The 26,843-nt window shown below is 43.5% G+C and overlaps 1 protein-coding gene across 2 annotated transcripts in view; it reads left to right on the plus strand.

Moving 5' to 3' along the window:
- FGR (FGR proto-oncogene, Src family tyrosine kinase) overlaps positions 1-26,843 on the plus strand; it is a 112,260-nt gene that overhangs the window by 69,000 nt on the left and 16,417 nt on the right. For both annotated transcript variants that reach the window (XM_044288026.1, XM_044288025.1), the window contains 5 exons: positions 1,072-1,175; positions 3,457-3,606; positions 20,156-20,311; positions 20,556-20,735; positions 20,844-20,920. In XM_044288026.1, coding sequence (XP_044143961.1) covers positions 1,072-1,175; positions 3,457-3,606; positions 20,156-20,311; positions 20,556-20,735; positions 20,844-20,920 — 667 coding nt within the window. The remainder of the gene's footprint in view (positions 1-1,071; positions 1,176-3,456; positions 3,607-20,155; positions 20,312-20,555; positions 20,736-20,843; positions 20,921-26,843) is intronic.

Here is a 26,843-nt window from a genome sequence, read left to right on the forward strand (position 1 = left end):
TTGGTCGCAGCTTGTGCTGGCGCACCACAAGACACAAAATGGCCGCCGATCACCCCAGAAAAATGTGACTGACAAACGGTCTGGGCAGCCTAAAAACAGTGAGCAATTGAATTTCAGCAGCTCAATGACCCACAGCTGCAGATCGATCGATTAATCAAGTCCTTTGGAGGAGTTAATCTGCCTAATCTCGCCCTACTGTCGCAGCCGCAACCTCTCCCTACGCTAAGCGCAGAGCAGAGTGACGGGCGGCGCTATGTGACTCCAGCTTAAATAGAGGCTGGGTCACATGGTGCTCTGGCCAATCACAGCCATGCCAATAGTAGGCATGGCTGTGACGGCCTCTTGGGGCAAGTAGTATGACGCTTGTCGATTGGCTGCTTTGCAGCCTTTCAAAAAGCGCCAAGAAAGCGTCACAAAAGCGCCAAGAAAGCGACGAACACCGAACCCGAACCCGGACTTTTACGAAAATGTCCGGGTTCGGGTCCGTGTCACGGACACCCCAAAATTCGGTACGAACCCGAACTATACAGTTCGAGTTCGCTCATCCCTATGAGTAACCCATGTATGCAGCATTAACCCTTAACCCCACCACCAGGGATATTAGCATTAACCTAAAATACTGACATTAAACCCTAGACCACATCAACCCCTTCACTGACCTAGACCACCAGTAATACTAGAATTAACCCCCTCACTGCCCTAGACACTAGGTATATTGACATTTACCCCTTCACTGCCCTAGACTACCAGGTATTCTGCCATTAGCCCTTACACTGCCCTTGATCACAGGGATGCTGACACTAGCATTGTTACTGCCATCCAGGCATACAGACATTAACCCCTTCACTGCCCTAGCCCCAGATACAGAGGCATAGAGGGGACATTACCAGCATTGGCATTATTTTGCTTCTGTATACACCGTATACAATATTTTTGACATTTCTCAAACCTGGTGCAAACTGGTGGCATAATTGCTTTTATTTTCTCAATGCACCAAACTTCATCAAACTTTAAAGTGCGTCTACATGAAGTGCAATACATTTGATTAGTTTCCTATCTTCTCTCCCACAGGTGGTATTTTGGTAAACTTGGCAGAAAAGATGCAGAGAGGCATTTGCTGAGTGAAGGCAATATTCAAGGAAGTTTTATGATCAGAGAAAGCGAAACTACAAAGGGTGAGAGTTGGGAGTAATTATATGGGATGGACCTGATCATCATTTGAGTATGGTTGGGAGAAATATAAGAACGTGAAGGTGCCACCAATAACCTGTATAGCGTGGACTCATAAGGCTATATTCAGATTTATAAATTTAGATAAATTCAGACACAGCAGCTTTTCTGTGACTGAAAATCAGCTCCATCTGAATGGGGCTAGTACACATCGCAGCTGTGTGTTTTGGCGTGGCAAGAAACACATGCGGTTTTTGGTAGCAACATACCTTGTGCGTTTTCTCCCATGAAAGGGAACACACACAGCAAAACTTAGTTGCACTAATTACAAAATAAAGTTAAATTAAGATATAGTAAGTCTGCTCTGTGTTTTCCCTTTGCTGGAATAAAATGCACCATAAGCATGTTGTTGCAAAAACAGCATTTTTGGTGCATTTTTTTGTCTCCCCAAAAATGCAGCACAGCCGCGACGTGTGGCAGCACCCTGACTGACATAGACAACATTTTATATTGATAATCATCCATATGACATGAATGATGATGGATTTTTTTATTTCGGTTAGGTTACATAATGCATATATTTTTATCTGTGTTTTCAGTACACTAGACAACTGAGACCTCTGTATGGCTGATATATTTTCTGCGGGAAGACAATGTGTCACAGATAACATCACCACAAGCTTCTGCAGTGTAGAAACATACTGTCAAATCCTGTTTTACATATTGCAACTGTTGTTGTGACTCAAACCAATCTGAGTGTCCACAATGATAACTGCGCTATGTGAATACAGAAAACGAGAATGTTAAAAGCCTTCGTTACCCGTGGTAAAAAATGATTTGTGGGACAAAAGAAATGTTGGTCATGTACATGTTCATCATCTGTACATATGCCCCAGCTGTATGTAACTGTATACCTCTAAAATTGTATACACCATTGATTGCCATTTAGCACAAAAACGTATACCATATATATGGTTATAATGAAACACATGTGAAGGAGAATGGGGGTCCTGTATCCTCCATTTGTACTATCACTTATTTCAATCTCTATGGGACTGCTGGAGATAATGACATGGTGCTTCCTTTCGTACATGTACATTGTTATTTTTGTGTCTAAAGGCCCTTTCACATGGAACAATTTTGCAGGTGATTGTCGTGAAGGAAGCGTTCCTTCCCGGCAATCGTATGCTTGTCAGCGGAGGAGACCGCCACATTTGCATGCAGTGATCTTGCCCGCGGTATGCGGAGGATTGATCACTAATGCCATCACTCGTCCCTATACATACTCGTTGTTTGCTGACAGCAGAGGCTGTTTACATAGCACGATTTACAAACAGAGATTTTTGTGTCCGCATGAATGATGCGATTACCCGATGAATAAGAGGAACCTTTACACCGCCAGACAGTGGTGTATCTTGGTTTTGTGCTGCCCTAGACGAGACTAAACTCGGGCACCCCCTAATATAAATTTGACTCACCCCTTCCTGTCAAGACCAAACCCCTTCCTCTGTAAACCCCACCCCTTCCTCTTTAGGCTCCACCCTTTCTTGTTAGAGCTAAAGATAGTTCAGTATTAACCCCTCCCTAAATCTCCCCCCCTCTAACCACCCAACGGGTCCCAACCCCCTTACCCCATAAAACAACTAAGTAATTAATTTTTTGTGAATTACTGTCATTTAAGTACTTACAGTTTTTGAAGACAGCAGGCTCAGGGATCAGTGCATTGGTGGCCGGGGCCTGGCCTCAGTGTTCACAGTGACCGTGTGCAGGATCTGTTCTGCACTTGGAGGAGATAAGGCTCACCCTAGCGTTGCCGGCCCGTGACTCCACCTCCGTGTGACATCACGACGGCAACGCAAAAGGCAGGGGAGGTCGGGAGGAAGTCAGGAGGAGGAGGAAGTAAGTCTTTCAACTCCTTCACTATTCGGCACCGGCAATGCCACTCGCATACTGAAGGGTCGGATCGGACAGGGGTAAAAAAAAAATGTTGCATATTGTGTAACTATCACTAAGCAAACAAGGCATTTTGCCGCCCCATTGGCAAGTGCCGTCCTAGGTAAATGCCTTGTTTGCCTCGTGATAGATACACCCCTGCCGCCAGATAATCGCTTACAAGCGTTCCTATAAATGCTCGTTAGTGATTATCTGGCAGATTCTCGGGCCCATGTAAAGAGCCTTTAAACAGGCAAAAATGCAACTTTATGGGGTTTTTCATCCCATGTGGCACGATCCTCAAAAATCGGTTAGGCTTTCATTTACCTGTTGCTTCTCCTATTCTTTATATAGGTGCATTCTCACTCTCTATTCGTGACTGGGATAATAAAAAAGGAGATCATGTCAAACATTACAAGATCCGCAAGATTGACAATGGAGGATATTATATCACAACACGAGTTCAGTTTGACAGTGTGCAGGAGCTGGTCCAACATTACACAGGTATGAAACATATGGAAACCTCTTCAGCATTTGTATCAGATTAGCATAATAGGGTGTGCAAACTACTAGCTATGGCTTTTCCAGTACTTAAAGGCTATGTCCACCTTCACAAACATTTTTTTACTGCCCCAATAAATCTAAAATGAAAAAATTAAGCAACTTTGCATTAGGTGTTAAAGAGGACATGACACTATGAAAATACAGTGTAATCTGCCAGCAGCATGCTATACAGTAGGAGGAGCTGAGCAGATTGATATATAGTTTTATCAGAAAAGATTCAGTATAACCTGTATTTTACACATTTAAATTCCTGCTAATTCTGGGCTTTGAAGTGAAGGAGGCGGTCCCATCAGTGATTGACAGTCTTCATCTATGACTGTGCATACAGGGATAGCTGTCAATCACTGATAGGACCGCCTCCTTCACTTCAAAGCCCAGAACGTGCAGGAATGTAAGTAAATGAAATACTCTTTAAATTAGTTCCATCTTGTCATTTATACATGTTTTGGTGGGGATATTAAATAATGCAGTTCCGACATTGTTTTTGTTTGTTTTTTGCATTTTTTACTGTTTAAGTGTGGTATACATAATGTGCCAAATGGCTTGTATATATTAGACAGCGGCTCACCTCCTTGCTACTTCTGGATTTGGTGCTCTGTTGAGATTGACTCACCCCGTCAGAGTTAATTATCTATAAATAGCTAGGACAGGCACTCTGCATTTGAAACCATCCAAATGAGATACATCTTTTATAAAGGTAAATGGTATTTAATATTATACAGTCACATAAACATTTTACATAAAACCTCTTCAAAACACAGTTAAAAACAAAAGAAAAAGTAAATATTAAAAAACTAAAAATATACCCTGTTCAATGGCAATATCACACTTCTGGTTGTATGGATGGTAGATCCACTAGAAGTTTATTGAGCAGTAAATATATCTAATATATAATTGGTAACTGTCATACATACAACCACATTAAAGTGCCATAGTGTAAGTTAGATTTGCATATTGCTATAATAAATTATACACAAGCGCTTTGCTTCTTTCTGATTAAACCCATAGACGATATTAAAAGGTTTCTATATTCTGCTTCGATAATCCGCGTTGATCGTACTTAAAAGTCTTTTAGTTTGCTCAGTACATATAAGTCTGTTAGTTTAGTACACCAGGATGGTAAAGCGATACATTAAAGTGTTGTTTCATATTGTATCCGTCATACACTTATAATTTCTTTTAGCTGCTTTTGCAATCACCTATATTGGCGTTGATTGTTTCAAACCATAGGGTTCTAACAGTGGTCAATGCTGGGTACTCACTGTTAGTTGTCATTCACCAACCGTGGCGTCCCACGTGATAGTCTGCAGACTTACCTCTGCCTCCGCGTCTCTATATTGTGTGCCAGTGATGTTACCTCTTTTGCGACAGAGAGGTAACATCACCACCAATGAATATAATTAACCCATTAATGCAAATGTAGGCTGCTGGTGCCGGCTCTATCACACAGCCGGCACACAGCCTCTATGACAGGGCGCTTCAATCACTGTCATTTAACACCTGAGGTGCCGCACCTGAGGGGTTAATTGACATGGTTCGGATGATCTCCGCACCCTGTCATTGAGGACGGGTGCCAGGTATGTGATACAGCCGACAGCCACAGCCTACATTTGTATTAATGGCTTAATTATAGTTATTGGTGGCACAGTGGCCACAGCCCCTCCCCTCCTCCTCAGTACTATGTCTTCATTGGTGGCAGTGGTGGCCGCGTCACATTAGGGAGGGAGGGACTCTCTCCTTCTCCACTGTGCTGCTGAGGAGAACATGGTGCTTGCTGCGAGCAGCGTATGCCATGTTCTCTAACTGATACTAGGCTGTGCAGTAGCGCAGCCTAGTATCGGGAAATAGCAAATCCCGTATCATATAGATCTGGGTGTAAAAGTATCAATAGTTCCATATCCAGTGCAACCCTATTTAGTAGCTAAGAGGGTGATTGTTATTTTCATATAGAACCAGGTAAGGCCCTTTTTTCAATACATGAAATCATTTAAAAGCAGCATTTTGTATTTACTTGGGCTATCTTTGCTTAATATTAAAATGATAGTTTTATGACCTGAAACTTTCAAGTGTAACAAATATGCTAAAGCAGAAGAAATTGGGAAGGGGCATCTACTTTTTACAGCACTGTAGATAAACATGTCAACAGAGGAGCATTGCATTGATCAGCATAGCGTGAGAACCCTGACCAACCACACTACTGGGATAGGAGAAGTGTGGTGATCTAAATAAGTCAGCACCAAGTTTAACTTGTAGTAACGGTACAGTGTAATAACAACTACTTGTCCCGCTCCGTGAAGAGCGAGCGCTGGGGCCTTTTCAAGCAGCTGATCTGTGGGGGTGCCAGGATTCGGACCTCTGCCAAAGTGGTATTGATGACCTATCCTGAGGGTAGGTCATCTTTATATTAGCACTGCACATACCCTTTGATTGAGACTGTCTGCTGTGTTAAAAGTTCACACAAAGAGGAAGTTAAAGACCCTAATATCACAACAGAAATAATAATAAAACACACACAGCATTACAGAAAATGTACTGTAAAGAGGACCTGGCAGTTAACGGGACATATTTCAAATCCCATCGGGAAGATTATGAGGTGGCAACTTAGCTTGATATGAAAGGGCCACATTCACGCGACCGTATTTTTGGTCCGCATCCAATCCGCATTTTTTGAGTATAGGATGCGGACCTATTCATTTTAATGGGTCTGCAAAAAATGTGGACAGCGCACTTTGTGCCTGTTCCATAGCCCCACAAGAAAGATAGAACATGTTCTTTTCTTGTCTGTTTTATGGACAAAGATAGGCATTGTTACAATGGATACTGGTTATTATGGGGGACTTCAACTACCCAGATATAGACTGGGAAACTGAAACTTGTATATCTCATAAAGGAAACAGGTTCTTGGCAATAACCAAAGACAATTACTTCTCCCAACTGGTTCAGGACCCGACTAGAGGGACGGCCATACTGGACTTAGTATTAACCAATAGGCTGGACAGAACAACAGACGTGCAGGTTGGGGGACACCTGGGAAATAGTGACCACAAAGTAATAACCTTCCAATTATCATTCAAAAGAGCGTTTCTACAGGGAGGAACAAAAATACCAAACTTCAAAAAAGCTAAATTTAGCCAACTAAGAGAGGCCATAGGCCAAACTAACTGGGACAAAGTCCTCAAAAATAAAAATACAGCCACAAAATGGGATATCTTTAAAAACATCCTAAAATCTCATTGTGAGAGGTACATACCGTATGGTAATAAAAGGTTAAGGAACAAAAAGAAACCAATGTGGATAAACAGAACTGTAAAGAAAGCAATAAATGACAAAAAGAAAGCATATAAATCACTAAAACATGAGGGTAGCATGGAAGCGCTGAAAAACTATAAGGAAAAAAATAGAACATGTAAAAAACAAATAAAAGCGGCCAAACTAGAGACCGAGAGATTAATTGCCAAAGAGAGTAAAACTAACCCTAAAATGTTCTTCAATTATATAAATGTTAAAAAGTATAAATCTGAAGGTGTCGGCCCTCTAAAGAGTAATGAGGGGGAAGTCGCAGAGAGCGATGAGGAGAAAGCAAAGCTGTTAAATATTTTTTTCTCCAATGTATTCACTGAGGAAAATAAATTGTCAGATGACATGCAGAATGCAAAAATAAATTCCCCATTAAAAGTGTCCTGTCTGACCCAGGAAGAAGTACATCAGCGACTTAAAAAGATTAAAATAGACAAATCGCCAGGACCGGATGGCATACACCCCCGTATCCTAAGGGAATTAAGTAATTTCATAGCCAGACCCTTATTTCTGATATTTGCAGACTCTATACTGACAGGAAATGTCCCACAGGATTGGCGCATGGCATATGTGGTGCCAATATTCAAAAAGGGGCCAAAAACAGAGCCTGGAAACTATAGGCCGGTAAGTTTAACATCTGTTGTGGGTAAACTGTTTGAAGGTTTTCTGAGAGATGCTATATTAGAGCATCTCAACAGAAATAAGCAAATAACGCCATATCAGCATGGCTTCGTGAGGGATCGGTCATGTCAGACTAATTTAATCAGTTTCTATGAGGAGGTAAGTTCTAGACTTGACAGCGGCGAATCAATGGATGTCGTATATCTGGACTTCTCCAAAGCATTTGACACTGTACCACATAAAAGGTTAGTATATAAAATGAGAATGCTCGGACTGGGAGAAAACATCTGTATGTGGGTAAGTAACTGGCTCAGTGATAGAAAACAGAGGGTGGTTATTAACGGTACACACTCAGATTGGGTCACTGTCACTAGTGGGGTACCTCAGGGGTCAGTATTGGGCCCTATTCTCTTCAATATATTTATTAATGATCTTGTAGAAGGCTTGCACAGTAAAGTATCAATTTTCGCAGATGACACTAAACTGTGTAAAGTAATTTACACTGATGAGGACAGTATACTACTACAGAGGGATCTGGATAGACTGGAGGCTTGGGCAGATAAGTGGCAGATGGGGTTTAACACTGATAAATGTAAAGTTATGCACATGGGAAGGAAAAATGCAAGTCAACCGTACATACTAAATGGTAAAACACTCGGTAACACTGACATGGAAAAGGATCTAGGAATTTTATTAAACAGCAAACTAAGCTGCAAAAACCAGTGTCAGGCAGCTGCTGCCAAGGCCAACAAGATAATGGGTTGCATCAGAAGGGGCATAGATTCCCGTGATAAGAACATAGTCCTACCACTTTACAAATCGCTAGTCAGACCGCACATGGAGTACTGTGTACAGTTCTGGGCTCCTGTAAACAAGGCAGACATAGCAGAGCTGGAGAAGGTCCAGAGGAGGGCATCTAAAGTAATAACTGGAATGGGGCAACTACAGTACCCTGAAAGATTATCAAAATTAGGGTTATTCACTTTAGAAAAAAGACGACTGAGAGGAGATCTAATTAATATGTATAAATATATCAGGGGTCAGTACAGAGATCTCTCCCATCAGCTATTTATCCCCAGGACTGTGACTGTGACGAGGGGACATCCTCTGCGTCTGGAGGAAAGAAGGTTTGTACACAAACATAGAAAAGGATTCTTTACGGTAAGAGCAGTGAGACTATGGAACTCTCTGCCTGAGGAGGTGGTGATGGTGAGTACAATAAAGGAATTCAAGAGGGGCCTGGATGTATTTCTGGAGTGTAATAATATTACAGGCTATAGCTACTAGAGAGGAGTCTTCCTCTGGATCAACTTGCGGGATAACAGGCCGAACTGGATGGACAAATGTCTTTTTTCGGCCTTATGTACTATGTTACTATGTTACTATGTTACACAAAAAACATGGATGCAACACTGACGTCACACGAATGTCATCCTTATATTTTGCGGATCCGTGTTTTGCGGACCATACGATTATGTGAATGCACCCTAAGGGCTAATGCACATGACTGTATGTATTTTGCAGTCCGCAAAAAAATAAGACAGATGACATTGTTGTGACGTTCATGTTACATCAGTTTTTTGGCGTATTCATTGTAATTATGCCTGTCCTTGGCCGCAAAACGGACAAGAATAGGACATTTTTTGGGGTGGAATGGACTTGCAGACATATGGACACAGAGTACACACATTGTCATTTCCGTTTTTATACGGCCTCATTGAAATGAATGGTTCCGCTTGCAGCCCGCAACAAAAAATGGAATAGACACAGACAAAAAAATATATGTTTGTGTGCATGAGCCCTAAGGCCTCGTCCACATTTCCATTTTTCACTGAAGTATGCAGTCCGTGACGTGGCTGATCTGTGTTACTAAGATTAAATTATCTGTACCGCTAGTTCTCCTTTGGTTACCGCAACCAGATTTTATACCTTCTGGATATAATTTGCCCACCATTATGATCTTAGCTGCTTGTCTTCTTATTCCTGTGGAGGTGGAGATGAGAGGAGCCCCCGACCATGGAGATGTGGTTGGAAAGACTTCATACAATTTGTGGGATGGGAGACAAAAATTAGACAGCAATTCCTTAAAGGGAACCTGTCACTGGGATTTTGTGTATAGAGCTGAGGACATGGGTTGCTAGATGGCCACTAGCACATCCGCAATCCCCAGTCCCCATAGCTCTGTGTGCTTTTATTGTGTAAAAAAAAATATTATTCGATACATATGCAAATTAACCTGAGATGAGTCCTGTACGTGAGATGAGTCAGGGACAGGACTCATCTCAGGTTAATTTGCATATCTATCAAATCGCTTTTGACACAATAAAAGCACACAGAGCTATGGGGACTGGGTATTGCGGATGTGCTAGCGGCCATCTAGCAGCCCATGGCCTCAGCTCTATACACAAAATCCCGGTGACAGCTTCCCTTTAAGACCAAGGGCCATGGTTGGAGAGAGGAGTGCAGAAGGCCTAAGCTCAGACCTTCACATTTGACACCCTTGTAGCTTTTGAGGTATATACAGTAAGTATTATGTCCTTTTTCCAAATATAACTGAATAATACTTACAGTAGTGCCCATTCATTGTCTTGGATTTCTGGGGATATGCTTGTGCTTGCCTATTGCTCTAGGTTCTTTTTTTCTTTTTGTTGGACTATTACACACAACTGGGACATTTTCAGATTTTTCATACTTTTGAGATGACAGCGGGTGTGTCCAGATGCAACATTCCTAGTATTCCCATTTACTTTTTATGTATCTTGATTGGTCACTGGTGATGTAATAGTGTCTGTTCTTGCATGACTGTTTACCTTAAAAGAGTTATCTAATAGTACAAATACCCCCCCACAACGCCCGTGCTCCTCCTATAGATGATACTTACCCAGTCCCCGGGACCCACATTGCTACGGAGGCTGGTGACAGTCACCGCCTGCTATTGGCTGCTCCCCCCAATGCTGGATGTTTTAATCTGCACGACTGGAAGATGTAGTGGTGGTCGTGCAGGGATCTGGAGTTATGCAGGTGCCAGGGATCGGGTAAGTATGGTCTATAGGAGGGGCCCGGCATTGTGGGGGGTATTTGTGCTGTTGGATAACCCCTTTAATAAAAAGATAATTTACAAATATTAATTGGCAGTGAAAGAGAAAGCTCTTTACATTCAGATGCTACAAAGCAGGTACATGGCTAGTCTTGCTTTCAGCTGAGAAGTAGATACCAGGCTACACAACCCTATATGAGCTAAAATCAGCAGCAGCAGCCCAACCCAACCACAGTTGTATCCACTTCTCAGCTGAAAGCAGGACTACCCATTAATGTAGCAGCAGATTCTCATTCCCTGAAAATAACATCTGAAAATGAATAAATATATATAAGCTTTGTGAAAATGTCTTAATAAAACTACAAGTTTTTTTTATTTTACAGATTTTTATATTAAAAAATACGTTATATTAAGGCCAAAGTACATAACATGGGATGATGTTGCCATCATGTGGATACATTTGGTATTGCAGCTTCAGTGGTTTATTTTTCTTTTGGGCAGCAGGACAAATTTGAAGAATATACTGTAACTGTACTAGGCATAATTAATACCTGACACCAGCCAAACCCCTCTTAGCAATACCAGCTACATCCTACAGCAATACTCAAATACTTTTACATACAGTAATAGCTACCAGGTAAGTAATGATCTGACACGCCCCTCCTGTCTCTTGAATTCAGCTGTATTACCATCATGAGGCAACTGGATTAGGAAGACAGAACATGACAGCTGGTGCTAGCCACAACAGAGCGGCAGTTTTTGGGTTATTTTGTGTTGCTGGGGCAGTATTTTGTGATGCCCTGTGGTATTTGGCTCTGCTAGGGTGGTATATTGTGCTGCAATATGATAATATTGCTGCAGCCTACTTGTGTTGGCCCTGTCTGGTGTCAATATGGACCAGACTACATAATTGGCCCACTTTAACTTTTTTCCAGGGCCACTTAAAGTTCCCAGTCTGGCCCTAAGTGCTTGTAATCTTGGTCCAGCAATCAGTGGATCATTTAGCAGAGTCAAATGCACCCATAGCGCATATGTTTATTAGCGCATTTTATCCACAAATTAGATGCCCATGCAAGGTACTGTATTCTAGCTGAACGCTGTCTACAGGATTAATGCAGTGCTGTATTCATTCAGTACTGATCTCTGGTGGGCCCAGTGCATAGGTTTCATCATACCTCCCAACTTTTAAAAAGCACAAAAAGGGACAATATGTTCAGCGCACAATGTTTTTCACAGTAGGGCATGCCTCTAACTCCACCCAAAACCTAACTATACACACCCAATCCCACCCAGTCCCCTTAATGCTCCCACATGGTAATTACTCTCCCTTTGTGCAACCACGCAGTTGTTATGCCCACATTGTGCCCCGTCACAGTATTGGTGCCCACACTGTGTCCCTCACAGTAGCAATACCCACACTGTGCCCCTCACAGTAGTTATGCCCACATGTGTGTCCTTCAAAGTAGTTATGCCCACATGTGCGCCCTTCACAGTAGCTATGCCCACATGTGCCCCATTACAGTGATGCCTACACTTACCTTTTCACGGTAGTTATGCCCAGATATGTGCCCCCTTTCACGGTAGTTATGCCCAGATATGTGCCCCCTTCAGGGTAGTTATGCCCATATATGTGCCCCCTTCACAGTAGTTATGCCCAGATATGTGCCTCCTTCATAGTAGTTATGTCTACGGTAGATATGTGCCCCCTTCACGGTAGTTATGCCCAGATATGTGCACCCTTTACATTAGTTATGTCCAGATATGTGCTCCCTTTACATAAGTTATGTCCAGATATGTGCCTCCTTCACAGTAGTTATGCCCAGATATGTGCCCCCTTTCACGGTAGTTATGCCCAGATATGTGCCTCCTTCATGGTAGTTATGTCTAGATATGTGCCCCCTTCATGGTAGTTATTCCCACATATGTGCACCCTTTACAGTAGTTATGCCCAGATATGTGCCCCCTTTAAGTTAGTTATGCCCAGATATGTGCCCCTTCACAGCAGTTATGCCCAGATATGTGCCCCCTTCACAGGAAGAAGGAAAAACTGTAAATACTGTGCTCTCCAGCAGCAGTCAGGATACTGTTACACATTACAGTGCTATGTAAGATGAGCAGAGGCTGATGCATGGGCCTCCACTGCTCCACCTACACAGTCCAGCAGTGGGATCTCTGACTTGATAGTGCATGTTGAGGATAGCCGCAAATGAACACTGTATGCCGCAGCTGAGCTGAATGGTGAAGCAAGGAGCAGATGGCTCCCTGCTTTACAATTACAAGCAACAGTCTCTGTGTCCTATGGATGTAGAGACAGCTGAGAGCGGGACATACCTCAGCCATTTTGGCACCGTGGGACTGTCCAGCCATATCCTGGGAGGTTAGGAGGTATGCGCCATGTGAGCTGGATTGTAATTGACAGAACACGCAGCCAAATGCAGAGCAGCCCACTATGACCTATATTATTGTCCCCCTCCTCAAAATACTAAAATCAGCTGCAGTTAGTCTTCTCCTCTATCCCAAACCTCCCTCATTTGGTTAACTTATTGGTTAACAAAGCCTGGACTAGGCTACATAGGTTGCGAGTGGGCCCAGCTGCTCAGGGAACTGCTGTGCTGGAGGTCGGATCCAGGCCACGGAAGCCACTTGAATGATTCACACATGCGGGCAGGCATCAACAATCATCTGAGGCTCATGGCCGCTAATATGGCATGGGTAACAATTAATACAATAGGTGAAGCTATGTTCGCTCCGCCCTGATACTGCCCTTGGTAGTGGTGGTGAGTACTTGGATTACAGGGGCGCTGCTGGAACTACAGGGTCTGCCACAGGGAGCGAGACCAGGCTCAGTAGCTTTCCACTCTCCACACATTAGTTTTGAGTACCTACTTAAAAATATTTTGGACCAGCTATCCCCATATGCTGTAATCTTTGGCCTTATATTGTACACTAAGACACTGAGGTAGCAGCATTATCTAAATGATATAGCTAATAACCTTCAGTTGCAGCATCCAATAACCATTTACTATCATAAACAATGGGACAGATTTATCAAGTTTCCTGTGCCAGAACAGTAGCACCAAAAAGTCTATATTTTTTGCACAGGTCCCGTTTTGTGTAGAAATGTACAACCTTTTGCCATTTCACACCAAGCGTTTACACATCGAGTGTATTCTAGACGGCCTGATACATTTATTATAATTTGCATCAGAAAACTGGGGTAAATTATATCTGAAATCTATGCTAACTCCTAGCTGGTAAATATTTGAGTTCTGGTGCATGGTCATCCGAAGATGCAACACAAGTAGGAAGTGTGTGCCTCTTAATAACTGTGGCACATGTGATGCCAGTGGATCACAGATTAACACTGGAATGCATTACCCGTTGAGAAGCCGGAATACCCAACCATTAACAACACATTAATAACGACCACTGATAAATAACTTATCGTCTCGCTCCCTGACAGAAACCAAGACTAAATTACTCAGACGAGGCCTCTCCTTTGTTCCTACTACCAGATTTGATCTATTCCGCTGGACGTGTGATCTCCACCTCTGCCCGAAAGCTTAGGTGGCATAAGTACCATAAATTGAGGGATAAGAAAGAATTAGGCATTCCGGTAGAGATCCTGAGTGACGTCCGCTTGCTCTATAACCTTGATAGTACACCCACTAACGTTGAGGGGGTGGGTCTCTTCACTTCATTGAAAAACAAAAGCACTAAGATGCCTCCATTGGGAGACCTCTTATGTATTGACGTCTTTCTTAAACACACCACATCTGAACTCTCCGCCCTTAGTCCTATTCCCTCTAGGTACAACTGTAGCAAGGAAGAGAGATATGCTATTAAAGCTCTAGAGACAGATAAAAACATCACAATCAAACCCTCAGACAAGGGAGGTAATGTGGTCGCCATGGACACCTCAGCTTATAAAGAAATGTGTCTGACCATTTTCAAGGATAAAACTTGTTACGAAATCCTCCCTGGTGATCCTACTGGCAGACTACAGGGGACATTACGGCAGATTTTACTGCAAGCCAAATCTGACAGCTTGATTAACAATGAGGAATATGATTTCCTTTACCCCGCCATCCTGTTACAGCTACCTTCTACTGCCTACCGAAGGTCCACAAGGGGACCTCCCCCATTAAGGGATGCCCCATCGTCTCTTGGGTGGGTAGCTTGTCACAAAAGTGTGGCATTTATAGTACAGACCAAAAGATTGGACACACCTTCTCATTCAAAGAGTTTTCTTTATTTTCATGACTATGAAAATTGTAGATTCACACTGAAGGCATCAAAACTATAAATTAACACATGTGGAATTATATACATAACAAAGAAGTGTGAAACAACTGAAAATATGTCATATTCTAGGTTCTTCAAAGTAGCCACCTTTTGCTTTGATTACTGCTTTGCACACTCTTGGCATTCTCTTGATGAGCTTCAAGAGGTAGTCACCTGAAATGGTTTTCACTTCACAGGTGTGCCCTGTCAGGTTTAATAAGTGAGATTGCTTGCCTTATAAATGGGGTTGGGACCATCAGTTGCGTTGTGGAGAAGTCAGGTGGATACACAGCTGATAGTCCTACTGAATAGACTGTTAGAATTTGTATTATGGCAAGAAAAAAGCAGCTAGTAAAGAAAAACGAGTGGCCATCATTACTTTAAGAAATGAAGGTCAGTCAGTCAGCCGAAAAATTGGGAAAACTTTGAAAGTAAGGGCTATTTGACCATGAAGGAGAGTGATGGGGTGCTGCGCCAGATGACCTGGCCTCCACAGTCACGGGACCTGAACCCAATCGAGATGGTTTGGGGTGAGCTGGACCGCAGAGTGAAGGCAAAAGGGCCAACAAGTGCTAAGCATCTCTGGGAACTCCTTCAAGACTGTTGGAAAACTATTTCAGGGGACTGACTACCTCTTGAAGCTCATCAAGAGAATGCCAAGAGTGTGCAAAGCAGTAATCAAAGCAAAAGGTGGCTACTTTGAAGAACCTAGAATATGACATATTTTCAGTAGTTTCACACTTGTTTGTTATGTATATAATTCCACATGTGTTAATTCATAGTTTTGATGCCTTCATAGTCATGAAAATAAAGAAAACTCTTTGAATGAGAAGGTGTGTCCAAACTTTTGGTCTGTACTGTACGTGGACCAAATCTTACACCCTTTTGTGCAGTCCCTACTCTCCTACGTGAGGGACACAAGGGATCTTCGGCGCATCGCACAGACCTGTTACTCACCAGTAGGAGGAGCGCCGGCCGGCCACAGACAGCGCAGGTAAGTATAAGCTAAGTAACCATGGCAGCCAGGACTGCAGTAGTGTCCTGGCTGCCATGGTAACCGATCGGAGCCCCAGCGATTAAACTGGGACTCCGATCGGAATTGCCTCTCTGCTGCCACCAATGATGGGGGGGGTTGTTAGCCTGTGGCCACTGCCACCAATGCTTTTAATACTGGGGAGGGAGGGGGGGTGCACAGGCCACCAATGCTTTTAATACTGGGGAGGGAGGGGGAAGGGGCGCACTGGCCACCAATGCTTTTAATACTGGGGAGGGAGGGGGGTCTGGCCTCTGCTGCCTGTCAGCACCCGATCAGGGGGCTGATAGCCGCACAATTAACCCGCAGGTGCGGCACCTGAGGGGTTAATTGTCCGGATCACAGCTCCCTGTAAGATATCGGGTGGTGCCAGGCAGCAGGGAGCAATTATGTACACAGTTCTTAGTATATTCTAAATTGAAGCGTCCCCATCACCATGGGAACGCCTCTGTGTTAGAATATACTGTCGGATCTGAGTTTTCACTCAGATCTGAAAAAGCTGTTATGCAGACGGATCCGCACTGAACGGATACCATAGTTTGCATTATAGGTACGGATCCATCTGGTCAGATACCAGACGGATCCGCACCGAACGCAAGTGTGAAAGTAGCCTTAACTGGGTTTAATTGTGATGTTACATAATTCATTTATGGTCTGTATTCTATTGTGATAATGTCAAAATAGTCTCTATATTCATTTGTACATTGTGTTATGATGTTATAATAGTTTTTCTCCAGGGAAATATTGGGAAAATCAGAAGATGAGGCCAATACAAGTAGGCATGGTCAGCAATACCACAGTGCAACACAAAATATTACCCCATCAGAACCAAATACCTCAATGCAGCACAAAACACCTCCCGAGCAACACCAAACAGCAACACAAAATACCTCCCCAGTAGCTGCTCCTTTCAGATGGCCATATTCTATCCTCCTCCAGCTGTCTCCAATTCAGACACTGAGGACAGGGCTCTGGAGGTGAGCCCTACCAACAGCATGCTGCTAATACACATACAGGAGAAAACAATACTGCATACCAATTACGGTACATAAAGTGACATCTTCTTTTATTATAGCATTTCTCTTTCCTCATCTTATTCATTTGGCTCAGACCACCTTTCAGCGTTATCTCATCTCTGCAGAGTTTGCCACACAGACATCTCAGATTCCTACCTTTTCCATTATCCCCCTACCGCAAATCAAACTCCCAATACCTGTGCCCAGACAGTGTCATCCTGCTGCCACCCCTAGTAATGTGAAAGTTGTGCTCACCAATGACTCCAAATACTATACTGCAGAAAAAGAGTCCACCTGAAAATACTAGTACTATATAAAAATAATTGTGCCAAGCAGAGTGCCCTCTATAGTTAGGGTTCCTTTATCATGCCCCCAGTGGTAATATGCTCCCCCAGAGTGGAACAAGTAGAAATAAAGCTCTCAGTAACAATAATGCCCCCTATGGTGCTCCTTGTATTAATGCCCACTATAGTGCTCCCAGCAACAATAATATTGTACCTCTATAATATCCCCAATATGAATACCCCCTATAATACCTCCAGCAATAATAATGCCTCCTATAGTGCTCATAGTATTAAAAATGACCCCAATAGCACCCACAGTATTAATAATGCCCCCTAAAATACCACCAGTAGTAATAGTGGTCCAGTATTAAAAGTGCCCCAGTAATAGTAAAATGTCCCCCTACAGTGTAGTAATTATATAGTAAACATATATGGGGTCATTTATCAAACTGCCCATAGCAACCAATCAGATTCCTCCTTTGATTTTTGACAGCTCTTTGGAAAATGAAAGGTGGAATCTGATTTGTTGCTATGGGCAACTAAGCCAGCTCTACTTTACACCAGTTTGATAAATCTTCCCCATAGTGCTCTCAGTAGTGCTCTCTAGGAGACTGAAAGTTAAAAAAAAATACTCACCTCATCTCCATTGTTTACCGCTATCTGCTGCTGTGCAGACCATGGGTCTTTTCCGGTCTGTGGCCTGTGATGCCTGCACGATTCACACACCACCTCACAGGCTTCAGGTATAGGGTACATGGCAGGGGAGGGAGCCATTGGCTATTGTACCCTGCCACAGTACTCAGCAATATTGCTGTCTTGTGGACAGCTGAATTCAGGCACCTGATGCTCCCAGTGTTAGTGTTGGCAGCGTCGGGTCATTTTGTACCTGGCTGTGGGGTGTCAGGTGACCAGACCACTCCCGATCTTCATTCCCAAGCAGTGTTCAATTTTGATGATGTTATAATAACGTTTACCTTTTTTATTAGACATATATTGTGAATAAGTCACAATAGGTATTGTATTAATTCATGTGTTCAGTTGTTATGATGTTACAGAAGTCTTCGTATAGTATGTGTTTATATATTGTATTCTACTGTGATGATGTCACAATATTTATACTTTGTGACATCATCACAGTAGTAATTGTAGTAATTGTTTGTCTCTTCTATTGTAATGTCAATAATTATTCATTGTGATGAATTAATGATGTCATAGTTATGCTTGTCTGCTTGTCTTCATTCCAAGGTTGTGCTCCATTGTGATAATGTCACAAGAGTCTCTGTGTGCAGTTATAAGGACCTCATTTTAACTTATTTAATGTGAATTAGAAAATTGAAAAAAAAATATAAATTGAAAAAATTTCAATTTGCACAATTTACTCCTAATAAAAAAACAACACCTATTAGTACAAAATAATCCTATGTGTCATTAAAAAAAAAACTATATGAAAATGATTTTGTTTTGTCAGCATGTGCAATAAAATGGTCATTTAGGATCAAAACATTCTAGTTGTCAGGGGGTTAAAAAGGGGCAGTATATCCTTCGAAATTATCTGATTTAAAAGGGTTTTCTGGGGCTTTACTTAAAGGGGTTCTGCAGTTTATTTAAACTGATTATATATCCTCTGGATAGATCATCAGCATCTGATTGGCGGGGGGTCCGACACCCGGGACCCCCACCGATCAGCTGTCTGAGAAAGCAGCGGCGCTCCAGCACCACCGCGGCCTTCTCACTGTTTACTGCCGACCCAGTGACATCACGACTAGTATCACTGGCCTGGGCGGGGCTAAGCTCCATTCAAGTGAACAGAACTTAGCCCCACCCAAGCTAGTTGATAATAGTCGTGACGTCAGTGGGCCGGCGGTAAACAGTGAGAAGGCCGCGGCGCTGCTGGAGCGCCGCTGCCTTCTCAAACAGCTGATTGGCGGGGGTCCCGGGTGTCAGACCCCGCGCCAATCAGATGCTGATGATCTACCCAGAGTATAGATCATCAGTTTAAACAAACTGCAGAACCCCTTTAATTTTTATCTTTCAGCTTACGGTGGAAGAGAGTTTCATAAGTACTTACTCTTCCTTTGTGCTGCAGATTCTGCGATCTCAGCTGTAATCACATGACAGTCTGCCAGGCTACAGTCTCTTCCACTTAAAGGGGTTATCCGATATATGAAGCTGTACTTGTATTGTCACTTCGGTTATTTCATCCATTTAAAATTCCTGATAGTTAATTGTTTACATGAAAAATTGTAAAAATGCACTTTTATTATTGTACTTTTTTCTCTAATAAAAAGACAATTATATAAAAAAAGGGGTTATCCGAGGCTGGAAATGTCCCACCATTTGCCCAGGCCCCTCACACTGATTTTACTTGGTTGACCGCTTCCTGCGCCGCTCCTGTAGCTGCTTCTACCCGTGCGCAGATAAAAACATCCGGTGTCGGGGGGGAGCAGCCAATGGCATGTGGTGACGGGGACGAGCCTCCCTAGCGTCACCTGCGATGCTAGGGAGGCTCGTCCCTGCCTGCCATTGGCTGCTCCCCCCGACACTGGATGTTTTTATCCGCGCACGGGGAGAAGCAGCTACAGGAGCGGCGCAGGGAGCTAGGAAAGTCGAATCAATGTGAGGGGCCCGGGCATATGGGGGGGCCATTTCCAGCCTTGGATAACCCCTTTAAGTCATGACTAGATGTGATCCTGTTACTTCCTGTTCAGCTGCAGAATGGAGGAAGGAGCACATTGTGGAATCAGCAGTGCTACAGAAGGGTTAGTACTGCTGAAACTCTTCTTTCCACAGGTTAGTTGAAAGAGAGAATTTAGTTAAAGCCTTGGAGAACCCCATTCATTTTTAGATTTTTAGTGTACGTGTCTGCTAGAATACCATTCTTATTGATCGGTTATATGATTTTCCATCATCTCTGCAGAATTCAATGATGGTCTTTGCCAATTGTTAACGAAGCCTTGTGTCAACCTAAAGCCTCAAACAATGGGACTTGCAAAAGATGCCTGGGAAATAGCAAGGGAGTCTATCACGCTAGATAAAAAGCTGGGACAGGGCTGCTTTGGAGATGTCTGGAAAGGTATGACTATATTTGTTGTTTCCATAGTTGGGAGGATAATTAACCATAATAATTTAGAAGCAGACTATGGATTTCTGGTGTTCAAGAGCCATGTTAGTTTAGGTACGTTTATGTGTCCTATCAGGTAAAACTGCTATAAAATGGTACTGGGGATTACATTCCCCATAAGTGGACTCTTCTTTACCATTTTTGTATGTGGTGGCATTTGTTTTTTCACACAATCATTCACTTTCACGCTTACAAGGTACATGGAATGGTACAACTAAAGTAGCTGTGAAGACACTGAAACCCAGCACTATGTCCCCAGAAGCATTTTTGGAGGAGGCTCAGATTATGAAAAAGCTTCGCCATGATAAACTGGTCCAGTTATATGCAGTGGTTTCTGAGGAGCCCATATATATTGTCACTGAATATATGTCACATGGTGAGTTTATACAACATGGGCCTGACCCACATTGCTACTGAAAAAGCATTGCTACCATAAAATGTGGTTGCAAAGGCTGGTCCAACAATAGTATCTTCTGTTCTCCAGGAAGCTTGCTAGATTACCTGAAAGAAAAGGAAGGGCAATACTTGAAGTTACCACAGTTAGTGGATATGTTAGCACAGGTAAGTGGGTTCTCACGGTTTCTCTAACTTACAATAAAGTAAAAATTTTAATTTAAATAAATACTATATCTTTTTTTATTATTTTTATTGTCTTTCCTTTTTTGTGATTTTAAGCGGTCTCGGGGCTATCCTCAGGACCCAACTCTTTAAAGGGAACCTCTCATCAACTTTATGGTGACCTCACTGAAGGCAGCATAAAATAGTGACAGAAATGCTGATTTCAGTGGTGTGTTACTCATGAGCTAATAGTAAGTGGTTGCTGAGAACCAGCATCATAACCATTGCAGCACAGGGCTTGAGAAGAGTCAAATCTACCTGAGAAGAGTCCTGGTTATTCATAATCTCCTGCTCGCTCACCCACCTGCTGATGATTAGCAGTTTTCTACTAGAGAGAAAGGGAGACAACTAGGTAGAAGACTGTGAATAATCAGCAGGTGGGCAGGGAGAGCAGGAATTCATGAATAACTAGGACTCTTCTCAGATGGCCATGACTTTTCTAGGCCCAGTCTGCAATGATTGTGATGTTGGTTCTCGGCAACCGCTTACTTTTAACTTATAAATGACAGACCGCTAAAAATAACTTGCCTGTCTCTACTTTGTTCTGGCGTTAGTATGCGCAGCATACAGTTGATGACAGGTTCCCTTTAAGCCCCCTGACCCTGCAGTCAAGAATACTTGATTAGCTGGTATACCCCTTTAAGCTAAATATGTTAAATATACTTTACATTCTAAGAAAGATGAATATGAATAGTCTGTTTGCAATACAATTTGTGAAAGAAATATTAAATAAATTGGTGCAAATATACACAGTCGAGTCACATTATTATGACCACCGGCTGATATCCAGAGTAACCACTGTGAGCAGTATGAACACCAGTTAGAGGGGCTGAGAGTGAGTCAATAAAGTCCTGGTAGGTTGTCACAGATATCTGGGGCCATGCTGACTGCAGAGCATCCCACAGCTGCTGCAGGGTGTGTGGGGGAAGATTCATAGGGCAAACATGACAATCAAGGTGGTCCCTTCGAGGTGGTGCCATAGTTGCTTAATTAGGTTCAAGTCTGGGGATGTATTGGGCCAGGGCGGGACTTGGAAGTCTTGGTCATGCTCTTCCAACCAATGTTGGATATTTCTAGCTGTGTGAGATATCGCATTGTCTTGCTGGAAAATCCTATCCACCCCAGGGAGGACAGTCAGCATGTATTGGGTGTATATGATATACAAAGATGGATTTATACCCAAATTCGTTAAGAGAGCCTTCCACATGGTTGAGTGGGCCCAGAGAAGGCCACAAAAATATTCCCCAGACCATAACGCTGGCACCAACAGCTTGTGTTCTTCGAGCAATGGCTGCAGAATGTTTGTTCTCTGATGTTTCTTGCCTGACATTTTTCCCTGAAAACTAGGGGCTGCATTGCTATCCTTGCTAGAGTGTAGAACAAACCGAACACTGACCCATTATAGTCAATGATCCAATGGACATGTGCAGTTATCTGCATAGACCATCGATCAATGGACGGCACTATGCTTGGTATACTGTGAAGAGGTTGAAGCACTCATCAATGCACAGCAGCTTTTTCAAACAGCTGATCAGCGGCTGCACCAGGTGTCGGAACCCCACCGATCAGATATTGATGACCTATCCTGAGGGTAGCTCAATAATATTTTCCTCCTGGAAAACCTCTTTAATATGCTTGAGCTAATTAAGGGCTTATGCACACAACCATAGATCACCTTTCTTGCAGATATTTTTGCAGATCTGTGTGTCCATTCTGCAAATGTCACTGCAGGTCCTAGTCTTGTCTGTATTTGCAGATGAAAATAGCCCTTTCTATTGATGGGAGTGATAAAAATACTGAATGCACACAGAAGGTATCCATATTTTGTGTATGTTTTTTTGTGGATCGAAATATGGTCAATGAATGATGAAAAAAATCACTGTGGAATTGCTGTCCATAGGACATGCATTGAAAAGTGTTGTAGTCTAGATTGGAATCTTTAGAGATTAAAGGGGTTATCCAATAGTACAAATACCCCCCACAATGCACGGGCCCCTCGTATAGGCTATACTTACCCGGTCCCCAGCACCCGTGTCCCTCCGGATCCCTGCACGGCTACCGCTACATCTCTCCACCGTGCGGATTAAAACATTTGGCGACCAGAGGGAGCAGCCAATAGCAGGCTGCGATGGTGACCAGCCTCCCTAGCATTACAGGTGGGGACCAGGTAAGTATGGTCTATAGGAGGGGGCCGGGCATTGTGTACTGTTTGTACTATTGGATAATCCCTTTAAGCAGCGATTCCGCAACAATTTTATTGGCAAGAGATTTTCGTGTTAGGGCTCATGCACATGAGCGCATTTTTTTCCATGCCCATTCTGTTGTTTTTTTTTGCAGCCCATATGCGGAACTATTCACTTCAATGCGGCCGCAAAAAACGGAAATTATTCTGTGTCCGTATGTCCTTATGGCTGTTCCGCCAAAAAATAGAGCATGTCCTATTATTGGACATGAAACAGTCACAAAACAGGCAACGGCCATTTGCACAAGCCCTTACTCTATGGAGGAGAAAGTAGCTTGGAAATAGCTCTGACATCCCAGTATGCAGCAATACAAACAATGCTAGTTACTCACTTGTCTGCGGTGATTTCACAGCATTTTTATCTCTAGCAAATAAATTGCTGCAGCAATTTAGAAATTATTTTCAAGCGACATTGCATTGCTTATGGACAGTGAATAATTTTTCTGTAGCATGGCGAAAACACCTAGCTGTAGCCTTAGCCTAAGCACAGCCGTGCTGAAGGTATCTAATGCTGGTTTGAAACAGTATACATTAAAAGCTGAATCTGGTCAAGCAACAGAGACCTTCCCATTGTTATTTGGAACCTAATGATCAAGAAGATAATGCCTACACCGTGACATAAAAAGTTTACGCCTTAGGGGCTCAGAAAATTCTGACTCTTGATGCAGGTGTCTATTTACCAATGTTTTGAGGGACCTAACCTGTTTTTTTCTTTATTCCTACTAATGCCAACTCACAATATAGTTCTATGCTCACATTAGTCCTCTAACAATTCTTCCCAGTTCCCCTTAAGAATCCATTTTCCAAATAAAAGATTGCTGCAGCACAAAGCGAGACCCCTTTTCCACATTATTTCTATGCCCTTGCAACTGTTGTGAATGAAAAGCTCAGAAAATGTAGCGGTTTTGCTAATACTAGGTGCTGTATTTGTGGAGTTTATAGACATGTCTGGTTCAGTCACTCGGGTCATATGCTCTGGTTATTATGTTGTGGAATTCCACCACAATGGACGCTCTTTATGTCAGGCTGCCTCTTAGGATATGGTGAGAGTTAGGCCTCTTGCACACGACCGTATAGCTTTTTCAGTGTTTTGCAGTCCATTTTAAACGGATCCGTTTTTCCGTTTTTTGTTTCAGTAATGTTTCTGTTCCACTTCTGTTCCGTTTTTCCGTTTGGTTTCCGTTTTTGCAGATCTCAAACGGAAACAGAAGCATAGCATATACAGTATACAGTAATTACATAGAAAAATTGGGCTGGGCATAACATTTTCAATAGATGGTTCCGCAAAAATTGAACGGATACGGAAGACATAGGCCCCTTTCACACGAGCGTGACGGATTAGGTCCGGATGCGTTCAGGGTGCGTTCAGTGAAACTCGCACCATTTTGCAAGCAAGTTCAGTCAGTTTTTTCTGCAATTGCGCTCAGTTGTTCAGTTTTTTCCATGCGGTTGCAATGAGTTTTGATGCATTTTTCACGCGCATGATAAAAAACTGAAGGTTTACAAACAACATCTCTTAGCAACCATCAGTGAAAAACACATCGCACTCGCACTTTATTGCGGATGCAATGCATTTTTCACTGAAGCCCCATTCACTTCTATGGGGCCAGGGCTGCATGGAAAACACAGAATATGGCCTCATGCACACGACAGTTTTTTTTCACGGTCCGCAAAAACGGGGTCCGTGGGTCCGTGATCCGTGACCGTTTTTTCATCCGTGGGTCTTCCTTGATTTTTGGAGGATCCACGGACATGAAAAAAAAGTCGTTTTGGCGTCCGCCTGGCCGTGCGGAGCCAAACGGATCCGTCCTGAATTACAATGCAATGGGGACGGATCCGTTTAACGTTGACACAATATGGTGCAAATGCAAACGGATCCGTCCCCATTGACTTTCAATGTAAAGTCAGGAGTCCCTTTACTTTCACACTTGTGTTCATAATGCAGACGGTGGCTCCGTTCAGAGCGGATCCGTCTGCATTATATTGTTAAAACATTTCTAAAGTGTGAAAATAGCCTCAATGGGGGACGGATCAGTTTGAAAATTGAGCCACAGTGTGTCATCTTCAAACGGATCCGTCCCCATTGACTTACATTATAAGTCTGGATGGATCCGCTTGCCTCCGCACGGCCAGGCGGACACCCGAACATAACTTGAAGCGTCCCCATCACCATGGGAACGCCTCTACGTTAGAATATACTGTCGGATATGAGCTACATCGTGAAACTCATTTCCGACAGTATATTCTAACACAGAGGCGTTCCCATGGTGATGGGGACGCTTCAGGTTAGAATACACTGAAAAACTGTGTACATGACTGCCCCCTGCTGCCTGGCAGCACCCGATCTCTTACAGGGGGCCGTGATCAGCACAATTAACTCCTCAGGTGCCGCACCTGAAGGGGTTAATTGTACTATCATATCCCCCTGTAAGAGATTAAAAATCGTTGGTGGCACAGTGTGCGCCCACCATCGCCCCCCCCCTTCCTCCCTCTATAGTTAAAAATCGTTGGTGGCACAGTGTGCGCCCACCATCGGCCCCCCTCTCCCTATAGTAGTAACAACCATTGGTGGCAGTGTGCGGCCTCCCATTCCCCCCCCCCCCCATCATTGGTGGCAGCGGAGTTCCGATCGGAGTCCCAGTTTAATCGCTGGGGCTCCGATCGGTAACCATGGCAACCAGGAAGCTACTGCATCCCTGGTTGCCATGGTTACTTAGCAATAGTACAATTGTAGAAGATTCAGACTTACCTGCTTGCTGCTGCGATGTCTGTGACCGGCCGGGAGCTCCACCTACTGGTAAGTGAAAGGTCTGTGCGGCGCATTGCTAAAGAACTGTCACTTACCAGTAGGAGGAGCTCCCGGCCGGTCACAGACATCGCAGCAGCAAGCAGGTAAGTATGAATCTTCTACTGTGGGGGGGGGAATGGGAGGCCGCACACTGCCACCAATGGTTGTTACTACTATAGAGAGAGGGGGGCCGATGGTGGGCGCACACTGTGCCACCAACGATTTTTAACTATAGAGGGAGGAAGGGGGGGCGATGGTGGGCGCACACTGTGCCACCAACGATTTTTAACTATAGAGGGAGGAAGGGGGGGCGAAGGTGGGCGCACACTGTGCCACCAACGATTTTTAACTATAGAGGGAGGAAGGGGGGGGCGATGGTGGGCGCACACTGTGCCACCAACGATTTATTACAATAGAGGGAGGGAAGGGGGGGGGCGATGGTGGGCGCACACTGTGCCACCAACGATATTCAAACTGGGGAGGGGGGGGTCTGCCCCCTGCTGCCTGGCAGCCTGATCTCTTACAGGGGAATATGATAGTACAATTAACCCCTTTAGGTGCCGCACCTGAAGGGGTTAATTGTGCTATCATATCCCCCTGTAAGAGATCGGGTGGTGCCAGGCAGCAGGGGGCAGTCTTGTACAAAGTTTGCAGTGTATTCTAACTAGAAGCGTCCCCATCACCATGGGAACGCTTCTGTGTTAGAATATACTGTCGGAAATGAGTTTTCACGAAGTGAAAACTTAGATCAGAAAAAGCTTTTATGCAGACGGATCTTCGGATCCGTCTGTATGAAAGCAACCTACGGCCACGGATCACGGACACGGATGCCAATC

The sequence above is a fragment of the Bufo gargarizans genome, chromosome 3, assembly GCF_014858855.1.
Source record: "Bufo gargarizans isolate SCDJY-AF-19 chromosome 3, ASM1485885v1, whole genome shotgun sequence".
Classification (NCBI taxonomy): Eukaryota; Metazoa; Chordata; class Amphibia; order Anura; family Bufonidae; genus Bufo; species Bufo gargarizans.